General features: G+C 40.7%; 1 protein-coding gene across 8 annotated transcripts in view; it reads right to left on the bottom strand.

The window, feature by feature from the left end:
• Mical (Molecule interacting with CasL) overlaps positions 1-17019 on the bottom strand; it is a 688331-nt gene that overhangs the window by 65128 nt on the left and 606184 nt on the right. For 6 of the 8 annotated variants that reach the window (XM_067156726.2, XM_067156730.2, XM_067156734.2 and 3 more), the window contains 3 exons: positions 12974-13006; positions 8844-8973; positions 1312-1456 (listed from right to left, as the gene is read on the bottom strand). In XM_067156726.2, coding sequence (XP_067012827.2) covers positions 1312-1456; positions 8844-8973; positions 12974-13006 — 308 coding nt within the window. The remainder of the gene's footprint in view (positions 1-1311; positions 1457-8843; positions 8974-12973; positions 13007-17019) is intronic. The other 2 variants (XM_067156729.2, XM_067156731.2) reach the window with 2 other exon arrangements.

The following is a 17019-nucleotide window of genomic DNA, read 5'->3' as shown; positions in this document are numbered from 1 at the left end:
TTACCAACAGTACCCAGCAAAATGGAAACTGATGATGGTCATGACAACCATTATAGCTCGTGTGGTGCACTCTTTGTCAGACAGACCCTCCAACGAGGGTGGGCATCATCTGCCATGTATGGAAAAAGTATGTGATAATGTGGTAGACAAGAGTGTTGTGTGTGGTGTATGAGTTGCAGGGATGTTGGGGACAGCACAAAAACCCAGGAAACTAAACATTTAAAGATGAAAATCCCCGACCCTCAAGGGAATTAAACGCACGACCCTCCGAATCGAAGCCTGCTACACTGACTATTTAGCTAAGGAGTTGGAGAATAGTGGTGGAGATTATGATGTCCGGCTCCATGGCTAAATGGTTAGCGAGCTGGCCTACGGTCCATAGTGTCCTGGGTTCAATTCCTGGCTGGTTCGGGGATTTTATCCTTCATTAGTTAATTCCGATGGCTCCAGAACTAGGCATGTGTGCCATCCTTAGTATTGGAATTCATCACATACTCACATCCTCCCGTTCGGACGCCACACGCCATTATTTATTATTATGATAGCGGAGAGTTGCGTCATACATAAAAGAGAAGTAAATCAACTGCAAGCTGTTGAAATGAAGTTCTTTAGATCAGCTGTACAGAAAACAAGGAAGGTCAGAATTAGGAACGATCAGATACGAAGAGACCTGCAGGTCAGCCTGACCATGGAAGAAAGGCTGAGCGTTGCAATGGTAAAGTGGCTAGGACACGTTAAGCAGATGCAGGAGACTCGAACACCAAGGAAGTATTCCGAGAAGATTGTTCCGAGACGAAGGCCAATTGGACGCTCCAGAAAAGGTGGTTAGATAAGATAAGACCTAAGAAGAGAGGAGGAACATGGGATACCCTAGAGAGAGGAGAAGCATACCAGGACTGTAATAAATGGAAGCACACCGTTCTTAAACATCCCACCCGGCTTGCTGGAAGGAATTCATGATGATGATGATGATGATGATGATGATGATGATGATGATGATCGTGGTGGTGGTGGTGGTGGTGGTGGCGGTGGTCGTCTTCTTGCACATCACTGGTACATTTTCATCCCATATAATGTCCGTAACATACAGGTAGAACCTTGTTTCTCGCTCAGTTCTTGAATTAATTTCTTTGAGCAATCTTCCATCATGTGAATCATGCTACTAAGGTACCTACTGTCCACTACTTCTAGAGGGAAGATGTAGGATTAAAAAAACACAGCAAAAGGGAAGGAATAAAACAATGGAAGTTAATACAGGAGACAGCTTGTTACAATAGAAAACAGCACGACATGAAATGTAAATGTGCTCACCTCTTAAGCTGGGCTTGGCGTGCCATGCGACGGTGCATACGAGACTGGCGGCGGTTAAGGCTGCCTACGGAGGAGCCCGCGTCCAAGGTTGGCGTCGACACCGCCGTGGCTCGCGAATCCTCGTCCGGCTCTGATAAGCTGTCTTCTGAAGGAAGCAAACATGAAAGACAAGCACAGTGGAGCTTTTATATACAGCGTGACTGGCACACTCGGGCACAACACGTGACGAGAAACAGTGCAGGCACTACTTAACAACCTGGGTCCTTGTTAGTATCTCATGTCCAAGTAACGGGCACATTCTGTCCAGTGAAGAGTCAAATGAACACTGAACACATCATTCCTTGTAAAGTAACACAGCCCTTAACTTCTGTTAGGATACTTTCCTGCAGTAAAATAGAGTTTTATCTTTTGCACCACCTTTTGAACTTATACAGTTCAAGTACACCTGTAATCAAATTATTTTAACTTATTAGATAGCTGTTTCTGCTATAAATAGGAATCTAGTCTGGGACAAAGCATTCCTTAAAGAGCAAAGTGGATAATGTTCAAACATACCTTTGTCAATCATGACACATGTGAGTGATTAGTACTTTTGTGTGGCTTATAAAGTCACAACGTAAGTATTGGAAAGGAACATACAAGACCCCGCAGTGAGTGTTGTTCATCCTGGGAAGCAGAAACAATCATCAGGGCTGAGAAGAGATAGATATAGAGGAACTGAGACGAAGAGAATTAACCTTTTCTTTCTTCATGTTTGTCCGTGTTTACTTTTTCTGTCACTTCCTCTTCCTACACTGACTTATTACACATTCTTCTTCTTGTTCCTATCTACCAATAAGACTTGAAATTCACGTCTTTGTATATGTACGTTTGTTCAGTACTCAGCCCAAAGATGATGATGATGATGATGATGATGATGATGATGATGATGATGATGATAAACATAATAACAAGGACCACAATTCCTTGAAACAGAGATTGGATGGATTCAGAGAGTTAAAACGTTCAAATACCTTATTGAAATCATACAAGAGAACAGACCAGAGAAAACTGCTGTAGACGATCGTATCTCAAAAATTGAGAGAGCTTATAGACTGACCAAAAACAATAAGAAATGCATCTCATGGAATGCCAAAATAAGGCATTACAACACTGTAGTAAAAACAGAATGTCTGTATATCAATGAAAGCCACTCGAATTACAAATGGGAGAAGCTGGAGATCCTAGAAAGAATAATACAAAAATTCCTGGGTCCAATCCAAACTGAAACCGGCTGGAAACTTCGGAACAACATTGAAGTCTACAAAAAACTCGAGAAAATTTCAGGGACCACGAAAAAGAGAAGGTTATCATTTCTCGGACATTTATACAGAATGTACAAAACCAGACTAACCAAAAAAATTATTCGACTACCTGTGGAACAAGAAGACAACAACGGCCTGGATTAAAGAAGTTCGTAAAGATCTAGAGAAATCCAACATCCAGGAAGTTCAGATGCTAGACAGGAAAACATTTCAGACCATGATTCAAAATTTGGAAGGGTTTCAAGTCGAAAGAACCGCAAAGACGGGAAGAGCCTGGAGGGATGAACAGAAGAAACAGCATAGCACCCATAAGGAGTACTGAAGGGAGAGGAAACTTCAGAGAAAGTACATTACATACATTATCATTATAGACCTTCATGCCTTTCAGCGTTCAGTCTGCAAGCCTCTGTGAGTTTACTAAACATCGTCACAATCCTCTATTTGCAACCAGTGTTGTTGCCTCATTTAGTTCTATATCTCTTATCTTTAAATCGTAGAAACTGAGTCTAACCACTGTCGTCTTGGTCTCCCTCTACTTTTCTTACCCTCCATAACAGAGTCCATTATCCTCCTAGGTAACCTATCCTCCTCCATTCGCCTCACATGACCCCACGACCCAAGCTGATTTATACGTACCGCTTCATCCATCGAGTTCATTCCTAACTTAGTCCTTATCTCCTCATTTCGAGTACCATCCTGCCATTATTCCCACCTGTTTCTACCAGCAATCATTCTTGCTACTTTCATGTCTGTTACTTCTAACTTATGAATAAGCTATCCTGAGTCCACCCAGCTTTCATTCCCGTAAAGTAAAGTTGGTCTGAAAACAGACCGATGTAAAGATAGTTTCGTCTGGGAGCTGACTTCCTTCTTACAGAATACTGCTGATCGCAACTGCGAGCTCACTGCATTAGCTTTACTACACCTTGATTCAAGCTCACTTACTATATTACCATCCTGGGAGAACACACAACCTAAATACTTGATTGACCTGTTCTAGCTTTGTATCACCAATCTGACATTCAATTCTGTTGAATTTCTTACCTACTGACATCAATTTAGTCTTCGAGAGGCTAATTTTCATACCATACTCATTGCACCTATTTTCAAGTTCCAAGATATTAGACTGCAGGCTTTCAGCACAGTCTGCCATTAAGACCAAATCGTCAGCATAGGCCAAACTGCTTACTACATTTCCACCTAACTGAATACCTCCCTGCCATTTTATACCTTTCAGCAGATGATCCATGTAAATTACGAACAGCAAAGGTGAAAGATTACAGCCTTGTCTAACCCCTGTAAGTACCCTGAACCAAGAACTCACTTTACCATCAATTCTCACTGAAGCCCAATTGTCACCATAAAAGTCTTTGATTGATTTTAATAATCTACCTTTAATTCCATAGTCCCCCAGTATGGCGAACATCTTTTCCCTCGGTACCCTGTCATATGCTTTCTCTAGATCTACGAAACATAAACACAGCTGTCTATTCCTCTCATAGCATTTTTCAATTACCTGGCGCATACTGAAAATCTGATCCTGACAGCCCTTCTGTGGTCTGAAACCACACTGGTTTTCATACAACTTCTTTTCAACCACTGATCGCACCCTTCCTTCCAAGATGCCAGTGAATACTTTGTCTGGTATACTAATCAATGAGATACCTCGATAGTTGTTGCAATCCTTCCTGTTTCCTTGCTTATAGATAGGTGCAATTACTGCTTTTGTCCAATCTGAAGGTACCTTACCAACACTCCATGCTAATTTTACTACTCTATGAAGCCATTTCATCCCTGCCTTCCCACTATACTTCATCACTTCAGGTCTAATTTCATCTATTCCTGCTTCTTTATGACAATGAAGTTTATTTATTGTCCTTTCCACTTCCTCAAGCGTAATTTCACAAACATTATTTTCCTCCTCCCCATGAGCTTGGCTGTTTGCAACACCACCATGATGATTTCCTTTTACACTGAGAAGATGTTCAAAATATTCCCTCCACCTCTCCGGTGATTCGCTGGGATCTATTATGAGTTCACCTGAATTACTCAAAACACTGTTCATTTCCTTTTTCCCTCCCTTCCTAAGATTCATTATTACTGTCCAGAAAGGTTTCCCTGCTGCTTGATCTAGCCTTTCCAGGTTATTACCAAAATCTTCCCACGACTTCTTTTTGGATTCAACAACTATTTGTTTTGCTCTGTTTCTTTCATCTACGTACAATTCCCCGTCTGCATCAGCCCTTGTTTGGAGCTATTACTGATAAGCCTTCTTTTTACAAGCTGCTCTCACTTCATTACTCCGCCAAGATGTTCGCCTTTTCCCATCTTTACACACAATTGTTCCTAGGCATTCCCTTGCTGTTTCTGCTACAGCATCCCTGTATGCCACCCATTCACTTTCTATATCCTGAACCTGCTTACTGACTACTGTTTGAAACTTCTTACTAATCATATCCATGTACTTCTGTCTAATTTCCTCGTCCTGGAGATTTTCTATCCTTATTCGTGTGCAGACAGATTTCACTTTCTCTACCCTAGGCCTAGAGATACTTAGTTCACTACAGATCAGATAGTGATCTGTATCATTGAAAAATCCACTGAAACTGTAGCGTGATCCTCAGTGGTCAATTCACAAATAAAATAATAATAATAATCATAATAATAACAATAACAATAATATTTACTATTATTTTTACATCGCACTGACACAGATAGGTCTTATGGCGATGATGGGACGGGAAAGGCCTAGGAATGGAAAGGAAGTGGCCGTGACCTTGATTACGGTAACACATTGACGACGGGCCCCGAACGGAGGCTGCTACCCCATGTAGACCGGATAGTTCAAGTCTCCAAGAAAGAATTACACTGCTGCACTCAAACTACTGTAACTCGGAATGTATTCAAGACATCGACGTCAAACTTGGAACATGTACTCAATAGGTTGCTTCGTAGTCTGTACGTTGTGACAATTTTCAAAGCAATACCGTTTGTGGCTCCATGCAATAGTCATTTTAAGCACTGTGTAGTATGAATGCTGCGTTTGTGCTTTTCGTGTACTTACTGTATTCAAGTATACAAAGACTTCTCTTTACAGTTACTTCCCGTTTAGTTTTAGCCGTTAATCATTAGAAATATCTAATCCACTGTCACTCGGTACCTATTATAACTGGCCTGTACATAATTATTCACAATTATCGGTAGCCGTCGGCAACTCAATACGCCGCCCCGTGCTGACATCCACACCAGAGCTCCAGGGAACAGCTCCACATATCCGACATTATTTTGTTAAATACACGAAGGTTTAAAAAAAGAAGGCTGCAGCAGTAATTTATATTCCATGACTACACCGTTTGGAACTCCTAATCTCGCCCACAATTTCATTAACAATCAAGGAAATACGAGGTGTATAAAAGCGAGAATTCTCAGGCTCATCACACATGTGGCACATCAGAGAATGAATCTGCATATAAATATTGAAATACTTTGTCGTCACATAGGGCACCTTGGCATGTACACGTACAATGATTGTTGATGTGTAAGAACACCTGTGTATATATGAAGTTTACATGGCTACAAAGACAATTAAAAAATTACATCAACACTAAAATCTCCGATCTCCCCTACTCCATGACATGATTGAACGTAGTTAAAATTATAGCCAACAGATAGCACAACTAGCTACAAATGGTGCCCATGTGTAAAAACGGAGATCTTCGGGGCCCGTCACCAATCGCTGGCCGCAGTACTGCAGAGATCTCCTGGGCCGGTCGTCAATGTGTTAAAGTGTGAGAATGGGAAACCATGGAAAACCATCTTTAGGGCTGCCGACAGTGGGGTTCGAACAACAACAACAACAACAACAAAAGGTCCATCTCACAATTAAAATATCAAGGAAGGTTCAACCTTTTCAATACAAAACGTGTTGCATAAGATGTTCACAACATAATATTTACTAAATAGTTAGAACCGGTTTCGACGCTCATTGCGTCATCATCAGCTACAAAAATCACAATGGGCAAAGTACATGTCATTGTGATTTTTGTAGCTGATGATGACGCAATGAGCGTCGAAACCGGTTCTAACTATTTAATAAATATTAGGTTGTGAACATCTTATGCAACACGTTTTGTATTGAAAAGGTTGAACCTTCCTTGATATTTTAATTGTGAATCTCAGTTCAATACGGGAAAATGAAGTTTTTAACTTATAATAAAAAAAAGTCCATCTCTCAAAATGTAAACATTTGACATTATCAAACTGTAATTAGACCTGAAGCATTATATACAGCAGAATGTTTAGCACTTCGAACACACAGGCTGCCTGAAAAAAAATGGCAATTATGGAGGATTATCCAAAAAATTCATGGTCCCAACCTCAAGGATGGTGTTTACAGACTTCAGAGCAACTTAGAAGCATACACCCACACCGAAAAGATATGAAGCGTAAAACAGAAAAGAAGGAAAACATTTTACGCTCACCTCCTCAGATTGCCAGCTGAAAGAGTCTGTAAACCTTATCCCGCTTCAGAAGACTCAAAACGATTCTTCCTTGGTTAGTCGAGATCAATAAGCATCTTTTTAAGTATGGAATCTCAGAAATAGACATTCAACTCCGAGCAGCACTCAAACACAAACTTAGACAGGTTCATCAAGAAGAAGTTCCAATGCAATGAAGCATGTCCATTCTGATGCATGGAAGAAAGCACACTTCGGAAGGATGAAAACCTGGTGGGTCCACACGACGACGACGACGACGACGACGACGACGACGACGACAACAATCATAATACATACATACATACATACATACATACATACATACATACATACATACATTATAGACTGTTATGCCTTTCAGCGTTCAGTCTGCAAGCCTCTGTGACTTTACTAAACGTCGCCACAATCCTCGATTTGCAACTAGTGTTGAGGCCTCATTTAGTTCTATACCTCTTATCTTTAAATCCTTAGAAACCGAGTCTAACCATCGTCGTCTTGGTCTACCTCTACTTCTCTTACCCTCCATAGCAGAGTCCATTATTCTCCTAGGTAACCTATTCTCCTCCATTCGCCTCACATGACCCCACCATCGAAGCCGGTTTATGCGTACAGCTTCATCCATAGAGTTCATTCCTAATTTAGCCTTTATCTCCTCATTCCGAGTTCCATCGTGCCATTGTTCCCACCTGTTTGTACCAGCAATCATTCTTGCTACTTCCATGTTTCTTGGTCTACCTCTACTTCTCTTAGCCTCCATAGCAGAGTCCATTATTCTCCTAGGTAACCTATCCTCCTCCATTCGCCTCACATGACCCCACCACCGAATGTGTTGTCAGTGCGAGGCTCTTGCAAGCACTAGACATCGATATCTAGGCTCACATTTTGTGAGCCTGGAAGACATAAGGAATGCGAACATTCTGTATTTAGGGACCTGTAAAATTCAGCCATTTCTTCATTTTCTTTCCTTATTTTTATTATTTTATTATTATTCCTTATTATTATTATTATTATTATTATTATTATTATTATTATTATTATTATTATTATTGGATCGATGGTGGCCAAAGGTGGTTATTATTCTGTAATATGGGCTGCTCAAGTCAGCTTACACAAAATGAATCCTGAAGAATACTGAACATGAAAATCTTGCTGACAAAATACTGCTATTCAAAACTGGTAAGAATATGAGATTACTTCACATTTGACTCAGGATGGCCACCGCTGCCTGTGTGTCAATTTCAAGATCTGTTTCAGTATACCAGATGGGCAATCTAGGGCTGAAAATTCAATTCTGTTTGGTAAAACCAGAGATCTTTTACATCCTGACATTGTATAACAAGGAGTGTTGGATGGACCCTTCAAAAACCTGTCCACCCCTGCTTGATTTGCGCCCGTGTGCTCTAACACTGAACTACAGAGAGAGACTACTTTGAATGAATGAATGAATGAATGAATGAATGAATGAATGAATGAATGAATGAATGAATGAATGAATGAATGAATGAATGAATAAAATAGGTAAGTTAAAAATATTCCACAATCCAGTTTGCCACAATGTTACAATCTTCATCTCCATTTACCTCCCATTTTGCTTGTTACTTGGACATGAATATTAACAGGACGTCTTACAGATAAGGAAAAGAGCACAAGACTACAAGCAGTGACAGGCTCTAGAAAAGAGAGAAGACATTCCAGATGCAATCAGCACCGCTGCGCTGAGCTACGGTACCTGAGGCTCGAGGAAGGTGACGGGTAGATCCCCTGGCACTGCTGCTCCCGCTCAACGGGTAGTTGACTGGCAGAGGCGGGATGGGAGGAGGCCGGGTCTCACTCTTAGAACGCCCAGTGTCTGGTTTATCCTGCAGCAACATACAAGAAATGGAAACATCAATTTTTCCGTATACAGAACTAACGTTACTGGTTGGGTTTCAAACAGAGAAAACTGAATTCTCTCATTTGTTCCAAGACTATTTATATTCTTCTAAATTATTTCTCAGCTAATTCTTCTTTCACAGTTTCTTAAGTACAGTTTAGAACATGCTCTTTGTAACTTTACAAAAAAATCTAAATTTATGTGACAATACAGAGTCTTTATTTTCAAGTTGTTAGGATTGCCTGTTGTCCCGTATTATACAGTAAACCAGTAACCCTTGTCCCGTACTGACCCCACACAGGACGTTAAAAACTCTGTATTTAGGGACCAGTAATATTCAGCCACTTCTTCATTTTCTTTTCTTATTTCATTCATTTAAATTGTAAGAATATTGTGTCTCATAGAGAAACAGCACTGCAAAGATGAAAAAAGAAATGATAAAGTACCACTTTATTCAGCATGTGTTACAATATATATCCTTTATTCTTCACATACTTGATGAGATTGATTCTCATTTTCTTGCAGACAAAATACGACCAACTACTGAGATGTGTCACAATTTTTAAAAACACACAAAATGAGAATAATTTTGAATTCCTGTAGGCCTACTGTAACAATGGTGTATCTCTTGTGTCTTTGCCGATCCTGATTGTTGACTGCAGTGTTTCAGACATGGAAATGAAAATGAATTGGCGTATGGTTTTTGGTGCCGGACATGTTCGGCTCGCCAGATGCAGGTCTTTTGATCTAATGCCCATAGAGACCTGCGCGTTGTGAGGAGGATGAAATGATGATGATGACAACATATACACCCAGCCCCCTCACCAGTGGAATGAACCAATAATGGTTAAAATTCCGAACCCTGATGGAAATTGAACCCAGGACCCCTGTGACCATTTAGCTATGGAGCTCTGGAGCCAGACTTCAGACACGAAGACGAAAGTGTTTAAATAAAAATTATGCAATGCTTAAATTTGGCTGAGTGCTATTCTCCAAACTATTTTGATTTTTAATTCTGTCTTTTATTGTAAATATGAAAATTATTTCTCTGGTCATTAAAAGTGAGTTTCCCAAAATATTTTGTTCCCACTTAGAGCAATGAAAACAAGTAATTCTCCCCCTCATAAAACAGAGAGAATGTATTCAGAGAAATGGGAACATTCTTGGCTCGTACCAAAAGGACACAATTCCTAAATAGCCAACAGAAAAGTTTTCTATTGCTCACAGAACCTTGTCTATTTGTAATCTGCTGTTTTTGAAGTACTGAACAGGGAATTTTCCAGTCAAAATCAATGCTATGAAGAAGGGTTGGGGTGACAGAAGTATCAAAAATGTTCTACACTGCCTCTTAAAATCTTGGCAACTCTAGCAATATAGACCTCGCCACATGTTACAGTGATGTGAGAGTGATAAATGAAGTTATCTTATTGACTTGGGCAATCACCTGGTGTTAATAGGTTTATTTTGGTAGTATATTTTTTGTATGAATGTTTTAAGTATAGTGTTGCTTTACTTTAGAACAATGCATTTTCATTGTGGAGTGTTTCGTGAAGTATTCTCAGTGTTGGTTTCAATTCTTCCAGATTCTCTAGCGTTCATCTTCCTAACAGGAACAAAGTACCTAATATAGTGAAGAACTTCTACACCATTAGATTCCTTCTTAATAAAAATGAAAAGGAGACAAACTGTGTTAGCAACAATGTCTGTATTTTCTGAGCTAGTATGCTGTGGTCTAGGAGCAGTCCCAACGTTTCACCGAGACTGCGTTGGGCATCTTCAAGGGTTCCAAATGACTTTGATGGCTACGAAACTCTCAGTGTAATTGAGTGGTGTCAGGATTCCATGTCAATATATAGTGCAGGCTGTGGTCCACCATGATGGAGGGGAAGTTGCAGACTGGCTCTTTCTTTCTTTCTTTTTTTTTTTTTTTTTGTCCAATGATTGAACCAGTATGAGAATTGTCAGAAGATCTACTTGGGGAGGAGTACATGTATAATATGTACAGTGCATGGATCCTCCCTTTTCAGTTATTGTGCATAAAATAAATGATTAAGTCAGGAAACAGTTGTACTCCCCCAGGAGATAAAAACAAGTAAAGAAGAGCACAGGTGAGTTTTTAAATCTGACACTCCTGGCTACCTCGATATCTGAACATTTCATATACTTGGGAAGCAGTATGTTTCTTCATGTGTGTATTCTGTGAATTCCATCACATTCTAAATAAATAACCAGACTACCAACCACCACAGAAACACACAATAGTGAATATATCTCTCATCATCAGGAAGGACATCCTGACATAAAAGTGGGCTTAATTCACACTTAATGTCAACCCCAAATGATTAGGAAAAGGCTGGGAAGAAGAAAATCCCCCAGGATTATGCAGGCTACACTGTACCTGTATGTCGCACACATCAGACACTGGTGAAAACCACACAATGAACAATACAAAACAAATCTCAAGATGCAGTTAAACATGGGGTGCAAAATAAGTGTGTGCTCACATTGTATTACTGATGCAACAACAAGCAAATGGAAAAAGGTACAAGGACAGGAAATAAGGACATGCACTTCATACATACACACACAGAGAATGAGTTAGACGTGAAATAGAAATATGTTAAAATTAAAATACTAATTTTTGATCTGATTTTTGATATGCTCTATTGGTGGAAAAGAATCTAATTCCCTCTATGGGAACTTGGAATTTCCATTTGGAATTGCTGGGCGGGCATTGATTCCATTGTGGAGTTTTATCTCCCGTATGCAGTTATCAGACTGTGCTTCAATAAATAAGCTTCTGATAAGTTCACCTGCATACACCCCGGCGTCAGTGGGTGGGGTCTGACACATCCCACTCTGAAGAGTCTAGTGTCGGACCTAAGACGAAACGCTGGTTGATAGAGCAAACGCCGGAAAAGCCATCCATCTAATTTTTGATCTGATTTTTGATATGCTCTATTGGTGGAAAAGAATCTAATTCCCTCTATGGGAACTTGGAATTTCCATTTGGAATTGCTGGGCGGGCATTGATTCCATTGTGGAGTTTTATCTCCCGTATGCAGTTATCAGACTGTGCTTCAATAAATAAGCTTCTGATAAGTTCACCTGCATACACCCCGGCGTCAGTGGGTGGGGTCTGACACATCCCACTCTGAAGAGTCTAGTGTCGGACCTAAGACGAAACGCTGGTTGATAGAGCAAACGCCGGAAAAGCCATCCATCTAATTTTTGATCTGATTAAAATACATATCGCTAAAATTACTCACGCATTCTCCCATTATCTACAGCACGCGGGTGCGGTCAATCCACGACTCACAGTGGGTGCTAGTTTTTGAAAGGCAATAAAGAATGCTGGCATTTTTAAAAATCTCTGGTGGCACGCTCCTCAGGAAGCGTCCAGTAGAATTCCGCTTCCACTGTTATGTAGCATCACAAATGGAATGTTGAAAATGGTAGGCAGGCTGCCTAGATGGCACCACGTAAGATAGTGTACAACTCTGTATTCTGTGCCATGTGTCATTGATAATACTAATACAGCACTATTAACCAAACCCTGAGGCGCACATAGATGGCCTGCATGATGACATACTCCACGTTTTATGACAAGAAACACTGCCCCTCATATCAGACACTTTCTCATTTGGTCCTTGGACAAACTGAGAATTGAAACAAGGGCTTCTGTGTAAGAGGCAGACCCGAGGTTGGCACATGTCCGGTACGTATCAGCCCGGCTAAAGGATGGTCGTATCCTCAGACTGTGACATACTGGGCAAGATGACGAGGGAGGTAGTTCGCTGTTGCCTTCCTCAGTGAGTCAGACATGATTGACTATGAGTAGCACCTTTCGAGAACACTGACAACAAAGCATGCACCCAAAAAGAACACAGACAAAATACAGGGCAATAACTGGTTTAAGGAGGAGCATGCGGCGAGACAACACACATTCAACAGGCAATGTTCTAGAATACGTCTTATATGCTTACATCAGAGTCTTCCGAACATGAGCTATAGGCCGACTGAAAAAGATAAAGTTGAGTAAATCAAAAGCCAATTTGTAATGGCAAACACAACAGAATATCCTGATACAAGGTTGTAGCAAGTGGGAAGCCAATGAACAGACATACACTGATGAGCAATTGAATTACAGATACCTGGTCCCCTTTCACCCTGATGCGATATGACAGGGACTCCAGGAGTGTGGGAAGTTACAGCCTTCCGTAATGCACAGAGATTGTTTGGAACAGGGTCAATGGTGCACACATCCCTTAGTGACGAGGCAAGCATCCTCGTGTTCCTCAAACAAATCAACCACAATTCGAAAGCGACTGGATGGTTCCCATATTGTTCGTAAGGGACGTTGTCAGATATACCAGGGGTTCCATTTCATCCCACATGAACAGACCCCACACGATGCAATGTACCTGCTGACAAGAGAATTTGTTGCTTCAAGTGCTTGGTGACGTAGTGGTACCCTACCGTCGGCGTGTAACAAACTGGTACAGCGACTCGTTTGTCAAGGCGACATTTCTCTAAGCTTCCAGTGGCGGTGCTCACGCAGTGAGCAGTGGTACCCAAGCGGGACAGTGGCTTCGGCTTCTCTACCTCACTGTGGGGAGATGGACCTGGATGGGATGGCTGCTCGCACTCCACTGCTATCCAGCATTGTAGCAACATGACCCCAGTCAACAACACACTGTACTCCACGGCACCTGACCCTGGCGATGGTGGTACTCGTGGTGCACTGGATACGGCAGCCCATGGAAAGCCCACTACCCATATATTTAGCACAAAAAATCTGGTCTTGTCCATCCTGCACTCTTCTGTACCATGGTAACCACAGCTATCTTCAATTGAATTGCTCATCAGTGTATTACAGACCAGTACAATATCCTCTTATCATTAATTACATAAAAATTGGATTATGTAAAATAACTTTTGGTATGAACAATATGCAGAAATACTATAAGCAAATCCTGTGTGTGCAGATATAATCTATAGTCTGTACATTTCAAATTTTAGTCTCGTACTCCATTTTTATCTGAATTTCTCAGAACTTGGCATTTAAGAACTCGTACACTATGGTCGTGTAGCAATATTAAGGTAAGTGTCCAAATTTCTGTGTCAACACTGGCTGTAACACAAAACCGAACAAAATAAATCTTGTGCAAACTATAACTTCTGATACTTTATGTTTCGTGCATTTTTACTGTACGAGAAATATTAACCACACACAATTATCTCTTAACATACTTAATTTTTTTACATCATTATGCCGTACTTAGCAGCTCGACTGAACCAGCTTAGGTGATGTGTTGGTCTTCTTCCCCTCCCAACATCTCTTCATCCTCTTGCTCAATGCCGTAAAATCACAGCCAGAGAACATCTTGAGGCAACCTCTAACATTGAGGTTGATCTCAATCAATCTCCCCAATACCTTCAACCTATTAGCACGATGTCGTTTTTCCACGATGCACCTAACATACTTTACATAATAAAAATTGTAGAAAATGCAAGGTCTCATACATTTTCACTGCATATACAGGGTGAAGCATAATTCGCGCACTCGGGCGTCGCAGCACGACTCCTCACATGCCAGCAATAAAAAAAATGTCTCTTACAAAATTTCGTCTTGCGAGTATATCCGGTAGAAAACAGACGTTGAAGAGTAGCAATCTGGCAACACTGTAACCATATGTAGGGTAACTACCGCTGTCAGCACGTTCTCGTCGTGCCATACAGTTGGTGCAGTGGGTAGAGTTTTTGGTTGGCATGCAGGAGGTCGATGGTTCGATCCTGGGTTGAGGAGCATTTTTTATTTGCTAATTTCCATCTGACATTACCTACTGTAATACAGTAAGACACCGTTTCTGAGGTCACATGTATCCTACATTTACAACATTTTGTAACGCTGAAACAAGAAATACCTGGTTAGACAAATAAGAAATAGACAGCTGAAACAAACAGGTTACACATCTAGTAGATGAAGTGGTGCGAATAAATTCACATCCACGACGTGGAAAGGGCGCCTTTCAAAGCTGACCAATGAAAATGATTGTTCGTCCATTTCTAGGATCGTAGTATGTAAGTGCAAATGGTTTCTAGAGGACCGACTGCAATCACTGTTGACGATTAAGATGCCAGATACCATACCACCTGAACTACATTTACGAAATAAAAAAACATACGCCTCAACCCAGGATCGACCACTCGACCTCCTGCATGCTAACCCAAAACTCTATCCACTGCACCAAGTATACAGTACGACTAACTTCTGCTGACAGAGGTAGTTACCCTACATGTGGTTACAGTGTATAACGGAGAAGTTAAGGAACTTAAGATTTTAACTGCCGAGTCCAAGGAAAGTATCACTGACATAGAAATAGCAGTAACTCATGAACGATGGTTAGTACAGTACTATTATTAAGTTCAGTATCAACACAAATTATGTTCTACAACAAACCCTAAAAGTGCAGCAACTCAAGTCTCTCTGAAACTTCTTTACAAAATTTAGAATTATCAAAAGTTCCCTTCATCCAATCAATCTACTGCCTGTGACAGATAACTAGAACTATGTCCACCATAGTACAGAGATTCAGTTCAGTTCATAACGACATGGATAATTTGCAAGATGTCTCATTTGCAATCAACTTTGGAGAACTATTTAAAATAGCTTCAAGTGAAATTTTCTGTAGCAGTTTGTCCTGTGTAGTAATGAACAATTACAAAAAACTGTTATTTAAGGTCAACATCATAAATACTTATTTTACTCGTGACAAGTTACAATTGATCAGTACGTGTTTCAGCTTGTTTCAAGCCATCAAACGTAAACTGTCACACATTCACAAGCTATGGGGGACTCTTAATTCAGCGGGGCCAACTTCTGAATGTTCATCTGCTTTCAAGTTCATCCGTTTGAATAATTTGTGCCATACTGACAGAACATCAGAAGACAGGAAAGCACCCAGTTCTTTTTCCACGAACGTCTATCATCCACATCAACAAGTCAATAACATGTTGAACACATCATAGTTATAATAACTACATTTCTTACAATCTCAACTTTGAAATTTTCAGTTTTATTTGAAGGATTTAATCAAGCTAAGGCTTCTTTAAAAATTAACATGCTCTTCACATTCAACAAAGCAAAGTGTTTTCAAACAGGACATTCTTTTTCTAACCCTTTCACTCCAGTTGACTGCTGTAGCATTCGGGAGGGAGCTATGCCGCGCACTTGGTGGACTGCTGTAGCAGTGTCTCGTAGTTAGTCGACTGCTGCAGTAGTCGGGTGTCTTTCGGCTGTTTTCCGTTTCACTACCATAGACTGCTGCGGAAATTTCACCTTGGAAGTCTCTCGTGGCTGTCTTGGGAGTCTACAGTTACGGCTATGATCACCAGATGACAGAAGTAACCAGTTCGAGGACGAAAGCAATGTGTCCGGTATGGTACTCACTTCGTACCTAGTTGCTCCCCTGTGCTTCTTGACTTAGCTTTCAATCACTTTGAAACTGTAAAAGGCCTGATGATGGAGGAAAAGATATGCTGCAGAGGAAGCTCTTGCCTTCATACTGGGTAGCGACTTTGAAGAAAATGACTATGATAGTGATTTATCATCTGGTTCTGGTGATGGAACGACTTCAATCACACCTACTTCAGGCACGTTTACTTCTCCAGTTACTGCTTCGTCGTCTAAAAGGTCAGCCTACTTCGATGATTCGACTGAAGATGAAGATAGTGAAAGGATGAAGATCAGGCGCCTAAACGACCGAGCAGGAAACCAAATTGAAAAAAGTAGAACCTGAATCCGAAGTAACATAAGTTCGACGCAGCTAATTCCGGACTGAAAAGTTTAGTGGACAATGCTAGCATGTTAAGTTTCTTTCAGCTGTTTTTAAACACGAGTATAAGAACTCTTCTGTGCGAGGAGAACGAAAAGCGCTAAAAATATAGTCGAGCATTTCACTGAATATGCATCACAAATGAAATAAAATAGTTTTAAACTCTGCCTGCCCTCTCCTCACGTCATGAGCCG

The sequence above is a fragment of the Anabrus simplex genome, chromosome 12, assembly GCF_040414725.1.
Source record: "Anabrus simplex isolate iqAnaSimp1 chromosome 12, ASM4041472v1, whole genome shotgun sequence".
Lineage (NCBI taxonomy): Eukaryota > Metazoa > Arthropoda > Insecta > Orthoptera > Tettigoniidae > Anabrus > Anabrus simplex.
This window is presented reverse-complemented; position numbering and strand designations above follow the sequence as displayed.